The sequence below is a fragment of the Pezoporus wallicus genome, unplaced genomic scaffold (assembly GCF_028554395.1).
Source record: "Pezoporus wallicus isolate ANWC-B61680 ecotype Strahan unplaced genomic scaffold, APGP_CSIRO_Pwel_v1 contig_9758, whole genome shotgun sequence".
Taxonomy (NCBI): domain Eukaryota; kingdom Metazoa; phylum Chordata; class Aves; order Psittaciformes; family Psittacidae; genus Pezoporus; species Pezoporus wallicus.
Window position 1 is genome coordinate 7,915 of NW_026642525.1, and position 9,663 is coordinate 17,577.

General features: G+C 43.7%; 1 protein-coding gene across 1 annotated transcript; it reads left to right on the top strand.

Annotated features, from left to right (window-relative positions):
• Positions 1 to 424: 424 nt before the first annotated feature.
• PTGER4 (prostaglandin E receptor 4) lies at positions 425 to 9,663 on the top strand. Its single transcript, XM_057430882.1, has 2 exons — positions 425 to 1,255; positions 8,758 to 9,663. The coding sequence occupies exons 1-2, from the start codon at positions 425 to 427 to the stop codon at positions 9,349 to 9,351; spliced, it is 1,425 nt and encodes a 474-aa protein (XP_057286865.1). The 3' UTR covers positions 9,352 to 9,663.

Sequence of the window (9,663 nt, forward strand, 5' to 3'; positions counted from 1 at the left end):
CCCAGGGCCGCCCCAGTGCCGCGCAGAGCTGAGCTGAGCCGAGCCGAGCCATCCCCAGCGTCGGTGTGAGAAGTTGAGAGCCGGCCCTGCTCCCATCGGCTCCGTGTTATTCCTCCTCGGACCACTCCAATCCCCCTTCGCGCTGGGTGGCGGAGCGCCGCGGGCAGAGCAGTGGCAGGAAGACGTAGCCCCGGCTCCTCCGCAGCAGTCGGTCGCTACCGGACGGCAGCCCGCTTGGGCTCCTCTTTAGGACTTTCTTTTCCCCATTTTTAACGAAAACACACCTCTTTTTTTCTTCCCCCCCCCCCTTTTTTTTTTTTCTTTCTTCCCTCACTGGAAGTTTTGTTCTCACGCTGAACTACTCCTCCTCTCCCTTACTCTGCCGTTCCGGGCCCACTCCAGCCTCTTCACGACTCCCCGCAGCATGTCCTTTGACCCTACTGTCATGCCACCTGCGAACGGCTCCGCCAACGGGACCGCCACTGGGGCCGAGGGCGGAAAGCCCCCCACCATCCCCACTGTCATGTTCATCTTCGGTGTGGTGGGCAACCTCATAGCCATCGTAGTGCTCTGCAAGTCCAGGAAGGAGCAGAAGGAGACCACGTTCTACACACTGGTCTGCGGGCTGGCAGTCACTGACCTCTTAGGGACCTGTCTGGTGAGTCCAGTCACTATTGCCACTTACCTGCAGAACCGCTGGCCAGGAGGACCAGCACTGTGTGAATACAGCTCTTTCATCCTTCTCTTCTTTGGACTCTCTGGCCTCAGCATTATCTGTGCCATGTCCATAGAAAGGTACCTGGCCATCAACCATGCCTATTTCTACAACCATTATGTAGACAAGAAGCTGGCAGGACTCACGCTTTTTGCCATCTATGCCTCCAACGTGCTGTTCTGCGCCCTCCCCAGCATGGGGCTTGGCAAGTCTACCTTGCAGTACCCTTACACTTGGTGTTTCATAGACTGGCGAGCAAAGGAGGCCACGCATGCGGCATATTCCTACATGTATGCCGGCTTCAGCTCCTTCCTAATCATGGTCACTGTGGTGTGCAACATCCTGGTGTGCGTGGCCCTCATCCGCATGCACCGGCAGTTCATGCGGCGCACGTCCCTGGGGACAGACACCACCTCCAGCCGTTTATCTGACTTTCGCAGACGCCGGAGCTTCCGTCGGATGGCCGGAGCAGAGATCCAGATGGTTATTCTGCTCATTGCCACTTCCCTGGTGGTGGTCATCTGCTCCATTCCTCTGGTGGTGAGTAACAATGTGGAACCCTTCTTCTTTTCCATCACCCGCACCACTGAGTCTTTCTTGTTCCTAGTCTGTGCTTGTAGGACAGACTCTCATTTAGCTGGCACTGCAAACTGTTACAATAACTTAAAGGCTGTTCATGTACGTGCATGGTGAGAGAAAGTTGTGTTGATTCATATTTACATGAAAAACTTGCTTATCCCAAGTCCTGGGCTTTTTTTAATTGATTAAAATGCAGTGCCAAAAGTTGTCAGTAATTTTTCCACTGTTCATCTGGAATCCGAATAGCAAAAATCTTGCTGAGAGCTAGAGGCACTTTAAAGTTCACTTCCAAAATTAATTCGTGGTGAGTGAGCTTTGGGTCTGGCCTGCGTTTCTGGATGCTTATTGTGTTTTTAAAATGTGCACACTGTTGCTGAAGGGTACAGCAGTCCTTAATATGTGGAAGGAGGACACAGCTCTGTTCATTTGGCACCAGGCACATGCAGAATGCTTCACACCCAAACCTTGAGATGAGCTTCCTGTCCTGAGGGAGAGATTCACCCACCATCCATGGGGTAGAATCCACACAGGCATCCCTCCACCAGCTCCCTGCTGTAGGAGGAGGAAACTTGGTGGAACCATCAGCCAGTGTAATGCTCACTTGAATAAGAGTTGGAGGAAACTGGTCCATGTGAACCGAGAGATCATGCTGAAATGTCAAGCAACAGTACCACTAACCATTTGCTAATTTTTCTGAAACAGCTGAACAATTAGTGTAATTAAATTGACATGCAGGCTCTACTTCTGTACCTCTGCCTTATTTCAAGGAACTATAAAATAACAACCACCCAGCAGCTGGAGGCTCAGTTCTTGCCAGCCCCCATAATAAAGCTTGGCGAACTTCTCTCCTCTTCTGCCTCAGAGATGTTAAAACAAATAGGTGGCTTGCCCTGTTCACCACCTTCCAAAACACACTGTAGGGAGCCAAGCAGTGGTTGTCAGAAAGTGGTTTAGCAGGATTGTTTTGAGGTGGTTTGTTGTCAGTAGGGAGATTTGTGTGAAATACAGCTGGCCAGATGGAGATGTGAAACAAATAGTGTATACCATGGTAAGAAAGTTTAGAGAAGTACATGTGAATGTACAGGACTTGAGACATCAGTGAGTCTGTCCCCCTGCCTCAGAGGAGTTGTAATCGGAAGTGTTGGGACAGTTTTGCCACATTACTAACATAAACCGGAGCTACTGAAGTGTGGCTGTGCTGCAGCCCCAGCTGTCACAAAAAGCTGTGTCCCATCCTTTGCTGTTCTCGCTTTGCGTTGCGCCAACATCATGCCATCATGGCATGACCGAGCAAAATGCCTTGTGTTCATTGCTTGACATGTGAAGGGAGCTTAGAGGTACTGAGCTTCATGCAGGGTATCTGGGAGGTGCATGTGTGTTAGATGGAAGAGCTGAGCACAACCTGTCCTGCAGTCCAGCTCCAGAAACTGCAGCTTGCTGCACTGGGAAGCATCAGGTCATGGAGTGGTCAAAACTCTTGACAGTACTGTGTGTTGAGAGTACTTAATTTGATTAGTATTAAAACAGCTAATTGACAAAGAAACAATATCACATTTTCAAAACAGATGCTGGTAAATGCAGAAAATAGGTTGTGGAAATTAAATACAGGGTTGTGACATGATGGACTTAAGCAGTTTGAGGAAAAAAAGCCAGAATTTACTGTGTAGACAAGCAGTTAGAGGAAGGCTGAGAACTCTTGAGTGTAAAATACAAAATGAAACCATTCACATCTATTTGTACGTAGGCAGTCATGGCAGAATATTAAAAAAAAAAAAAAGAAAATTGAAGCAGGAAGGGTTAACAGAAAGTGAACTGGAACTGGATTGTTGACGGTTACACTTAATGAACCGGGGTGGGGCAGAGGGTTTATTATTTAAACAGTAGTTAGTGAAAAAATTGTGTATTGCAGAAGGTACATGAAGGTGCAGGTGATTAAGTTGTGTAGCTTTTTCAGACCTTGATTTCACTACCTGTAAAGGAACAGTGTTACCTCGGCAGCATTCATGTAAGTCAGCTTTTCCCTTTTAAACCAGCATCTTTTCTGTATCTAAAATGAGGCAAGAGTCTGCCATTTCACTTAGATGGATGACTAAGAAAAAAAGGAAGCTTTCTTTTAAAATGCCCAGCCAACCACATACAAGCTTATCATCACAGTGTCCAGTGTGGTTAAATTTCTTCATTAGCAGCTTTTGTAATTTGTTTACCTCCCCCTGCGGAAGTGCTTTGGCCATATATGCTGTATTGTGCTGTGATGTACTGCAGTGTATGCTGCTGTATTAAGCCATATATATAGTCTGAGGTTAAGAATTGAAAGGGAAACTCAAAAAAGTGACACTTTTATACTATAAATCCCTAGAAGGATCCACTACCAGAGGTAGATCACTTATCACAGAGGTACATATTCTCAACTTGGAGGATTTTTAGGGAGCCGTCACTGAGTGAGAGGCTCATGTGTAACAGGACAGCCTGGCAGTCATCGAGAGCAGGCAAGGGGTGAGGTGATGGCAGCGGCATGATTCAGAAACACAGAGCAGGCTCAGAGGGTGCTTTGTAACTGAAGTTTTCTGATGAGCTGACTTCCAATTGATGATTTCAGCTGAATAAACCATCACCTAAGTCAAAGCAAAGCAACTTCTGAAAGACTTAAGAGAGACATAAACCTCTTAACATTTTAGTATGAACATTTTCACAACATAATAAAACAGCAGATAGAGGCAGTCATGCAGACTACATTTATTAGGGTTTGACAAAAAAAAATTCAAGTCTTAAAATATTAAATAGCCCTGAAATAATAAGTAAAGGCTTGTCTTGATTTAAAAAGTGGTTAAAGAACAGCAAGCTGAGTCACAAAAAGTAGCAGTTTTTAACAAGATGCTCCAGCACTCAGTTTACAAGTAGGTTTATTGAGTGTCTTAATGATTTATTCATAAAATCAGCAAACTTTTACAGTGACCAGTACTATAACAAAATTGTGGGGGATTATGCAAAATGGTGAATGAATTTTATGGAACTTACAAGCTGGTCAAATATGTCAAGGAAAAAAAAGCTGAATGCAAAATATTCATGAAACTTTTGCTACAACTTTGTGTTCTTAGTATGCAGAAAGCAATGCAAAAGACATGAAGAAAAATTTGACACTAGTTTAAAAATGAAATAAGGAAAATGTGTAAGTTGTGTGCTGACTCTTGCCTGAACTCCACACTGGTGATGCATCTTCCAAAATATTGTGAGATAGAATTAGGTAGAGTTAAAAGTAGAGAATAAGTTATATTAAGAGAGATTTTTGTCAGGAATCGAGTAGAAAATTTTCATCCGGCATTTAAAAACAAACAAACTCTTTCAAGAGCTAATAGGCACATGCATGAAATAATGAGTTTCTAAATCAATGCTGAACTGATCTGAAAGTTTGGTGTTTCTTTTGGCTTGATTGGTTTTGACTTTTGAAATATCAGGGACTGTCTGCAGCCAACAGCAAGGTGGAAGATGTAAGTTTTGAGCAGTGGAGTAGACACCAAGCAGACACCAGGCTCTTGAAGAGCAAAAGGTATTGGCTTGCAGAGCTGAAAAACTTGTTCCTGCTTACTAGTGTATGGTTTTTAAGTTTATCCTATCAGTATGTGAGGAGATTTTGAGGTGCAAGTTATGAAGACAATTACCAGCGTGACTGTAACTATACAAGTCACTTTGTAGTACTTCATAGGATTGGAAATCATAATTTGCATCTGTAGTTAGTAAAATGGAAAAGCAGCAAACAGCTCACAGGACTGATCCTACAACTACCTATAACTTAAGCATAAATTCAGCATACTTTGGAGCTATGTCCCGCTTAATGCAATTGCAAACAAACTGCTAGTACTTTTAAGGTATGTTGCCTGAATCCTACATATACAAAGCTAATGTATAAAACTCATTCTTTTGAGATTTTTATTGCTCTAGTGTGCTTCTTTCTTTAAGTAGGATTTCAAATTGCACAAATTCAAGCATCAGATTAGCTAAATTACTAGTGGATTCCACTTGGTGCTGACTTAGAAGATGCAAGGTAATATCATTTATTATTCTGCCTCCTGCAGCAGAAGGCTTCTGGCCAAAGACAGTACATCTCTTGCTGTTCTTGTATATGATACATTAGTAAGTGCTGTTTCCCCAGTATATATATAAAATAAAACTGGCATTCCAATGCAGATTAACTTTTACCTCATTGTGATTAATATGTAATCCCTGCAATAGGTCTGTCTTGATAGTTGCATTTAACATTTGTGGGGCTTCTAACAGAATATGTAAGACCTTTCGGGAAGTAGAAACAGTTCGTATAGTCCAAAGTTTTCACTAAATTTGTCCATTTTACAAATCTCTAACCTGTAGGTGCTGCATAGCTGTCAAATCAAAATAAAGCATACAGAGATAACATAATGCAAACTGCACTGTGCAATTAGTAATTGTCCTTTTCTGCCACAGGGTGAACACTTAAAAGACATTTTTGTCTTTCAGCAAAGCCAGCTAGAGAAAGGTGAAATAGGTACCTCAGTTTCATATGCCGCTTATCAAAAGAACAATCCGACTATTAAATCACTGACGTGTAACTATAGCTCCAAGTTTAAAAAAAAAAAAAAGTCAGATCTCCGTAGCTGGACTGTGTACTTCTTCAGCTATCTTCAAAGTGTGCCTTTGGGTTCTGTGATCTGGATGGATTTATCAGCAAATACCCCTCCCTGTCACACCTCTAGTCTTCTCGGTAATGACGGTGCTCAGTTGTGCGAGCTGCTAGAAAGCCTCCACTCCCTCAACACTGTCCTTTGGACTCCTGGCTTTCAGGGCATGTACCTGTCTGGTGATAACTGGTCAAATACATAGAGCAGCATTTACATACTTTCAGGGTGTATTCCCCTGCATAAGGAAATCTCAGTGCAGAAAAAGAAAAGGAGTGTTTCGGAAGAGTTGGTATGGCACAAGTTAAATCTCTTGGGGAATGGGGTATTTCTATATTTGACCTTTGTATATTTATACATTTGACCTCTGACCATTTCGTAGGGGCAAAAAATGTCTCTCAAATGGTCAAGCATTTCAGGAATAGATTTTAGCCAATGCCAGGCAAAGCCTCAACTTATTTTTCAGCATTCCAGGTTCAGGGCACCTGACTGTTGCCCCTTTACAGCCCCAGCGTCAGTCATAGGGGCTCTACTGCCACAGGCTGGCAAATGGAGTCGCAGAATTTATATCTCCCTCGCCAGCGTTAATCCAGGATTGCCCGCTTCCACCCGCATGACCGGTATGCGCCGCGGCAGCCCCCGGGCACGGGCCAGGTGGCCCGGTGCGACAGTGACCGTGGGACACGGTGACCGCAGGACACCCGTGCCACCTAGCGGTGCCCTCGAGAAAGGTGTCGTCGAGGCAGACCACCTTCCAGCAAAGAGGAAGAGAGTTTCGTTGAGGGCGTTTTTAAGAAATCATCACCCTTATTTGAAGGCCTTATTTCGGCTTCTGGAGGGCTGTTCTTTTTCTCATGGAATCATGGGGTGATTGATGCCGGGTGGAGGGAATATAAATAAAACAGTGGAAAAAAAAGCAGGTAAAGCTTCATAAAAGAAAACCCTATAAATTCAATAAGCAGGAGAATACTCTTTGAAGCACTCAAATTACATATTTGGCTTAACAGAAAAATAACGTAAATAAATGAGTTGTCAAAAAGATATCTGCAGTGTTAGAAATCATTAGGAATCAAGAATAAAACTCGAATCATTATAGTGCTGCATAAATTCAAGATTCTCCCATATTTTAACTCCATGGGCAGGTGTTGTTACCCATAAACCTAGAGAATATCATCTAGAAACAAAATAGAGGCAGTCATATCGATTTGACAGTCATTTTGAGAGAGACTGTATGCACAGGGCTTCAAAAGAGGCACTCCACATTATTTTAAACATACTTTATTGATAGCTTTGGAACATACTCAGTCTCTGAATTCTGACAAGCCAAATGGCTGGCCTGCTGCAGGAAAATTTGTCCAGACAGAATTGTGAAATTCTTCACCAGACATGGGTGGTTTCACATGCAGAACTTCCAATAAAAAATGACTGAAGAGATCTGTGTTAGTTTGCCTTGTTTATTTAAATATTTGTCTGTCTCCTTGTCTGTAACTTCCTAGCAAGGCAAGTTGTGATTCGTTTCAGAAGCCAGGGATAAGATTTTAAAAACATCATCATTTTGTTGCTCGATTCTTACTGTATCAGATAAGATAATTAAGGGATTTATTTTGCCTTACCTTAGGGAATCTGAAGAAAACAGCATCTTCCATTATCAGTTCTTTTCAGTAGCTTTTCGAGGCCTTCCTGTAATTGGACACTGCTGCTTGCAATGAGTAAAAGCTATTTGAGACTGATCAACACAAATTCATATGATGCCACAATTCCATCCTTAGTGACACCGGAAAGATAACAACTGATATCAAAGAACTGGGCTGTGCGTTACTCACAGTAGCATTTACAAAAGTGGCTTCTAAACCAGGAGAGGCATTAGGTTACTGGAGATTTTGATTCAGAGGGAAAAGATGAAGAAGCCGTTTCTATGTAGAAAACAGGGTCCTTTAGTCTTGTATTTTTGTATGATAAACTAAAATTGCTAATTAAATACTTCCTTCATTATTCAGCTTCAGCATCTTAAATTCTTCACCACTTCATCAGTGTTTTTATGCTTATGTAAGTAGAACCAAAATGCTGGCTTCTATAGGAGGGCAGAGCACTCCAGTCCAGTGCTACAGTCACCTCATAATCTGGACCTATTAAAAGGTCAAGATTAAAAATCTCCTAGCTGGGGGACCTTTCTTTCTTTCTTATTTTTTTTAGCACATGTCTGTTTTTCAAAACCATGCTGCAGGGAGCCAGCCTTTGAGGGTGTACAAAAATTTGCAGTAAGGACAAGTGCCAGCAAAATGCGTTTCTAAACTTAAGAATCGACAGCTCTGGACTTGCTTCCACAGTCTAATGTACTTGAATTACAATCTGTGTTTCAGTTTGTTTCTAAACAAACAATTAGTCCTTTGCTGGAGGAACTGAAAATGCAGGTCTCCTCAGTCAGCTGTCTCTTTACAGGTAGCATAAGACTCACAGTGTACCAAGGGAACAGGATACAGCTCTACATCTTTGCTCTGGAGTTGTATCAGGAACAAGGAATTTTTAAAAACATCATACAAAATTTGGAGATTCAAGGATTAATTATGAGGGGAATGAAAGAGAAAGAGCTATTCCTTTCCCATGTATAACAAAGAAGACCAGTTTATAGTAGATTCATCTTTTTTTGCTGTTTCCAGAAACAGCGTCACAGCTGCCAATCTGAGATGCCTGTGTTTGCCAGTCTCTTCTCTTGTCATAGCTTGCATAGCAAATGTAGATCTCTGCTTTCAAATGTAAACTTTGGTTTCCTGGTGTAATAGTATAACTATGTCTTCCTCTTCCCGTCTTCTTGGGTAGGTCCGTGTCTTTGTGAACCAGTTGTACCAGCCGGAATCAGTGAAAGATATGAGGCAGAACCCTGACCTGCAGGCCATCCGCATTGCCTCAGTGAACCCCATTTTAGACCCATGGGTCTACATCCTCCTCCGCAAGACCGTGCTCAGCAAAGCCATTGAGAAGGTCAAGTGCCTCTTCTGCCGCATTGGAGGGGCTCGAAGGCAGCACTCAGGGGGCAATTTCAACTGTGTGGATGGCCGCAGGACCTCGTCCGCCATGTCAAGTCAGTCACCTTCCTTCATTTCCCGTGAGCTGAGGGAGATCAGCAGCACCTCGCAAACGCTGCTCTATCCTCCGGAGTTAAGTGAAAGTAGTGTCAGGGGCCGTGTGCTGCTCCCAGGGCCCAGCGCCAGCTTGGGTCAGTCTGACACCACCTCAGTGAGGACACTGCGCAGCTCGGAGACCTCAGACTCCTCACAGGGTCAGGACTCCGAGAGCGTCTTCCTGGTGAATGAAATGGGGTCTAGTGGCGGCGCCAGCTGTACAGCGAAGGGCAGCCCTCTGCAGGTCACCTTCCCCACAGAGACACTGAATTTGTCAGAAAAGTGTATATAGATAGCTGCGAAAGGCATCAACATTGGGGATACTTCCCGGTACATTGGAAAAACTGGTGCAATAGAGAGGTGTTCTGCCATTCAAGGGCAGAGGGGATCAACTGTGCTCCAAAGGGCTATTTCTTTTCTTGCCATGTGATGGGTATGTTTCTTTTAGACTACTGAAGACTGTGTGGAGCAGACGCTGCATTTGGACCCTGCCATCAAAAATGGTACAAGGCAGGTCTAACGGGACTGGAAACATGAACTGCCTTCTGGGACACAGGGAGAGCTGCTGCACCCATGGAAATAGGAAGACCCATCACTTTGTTTT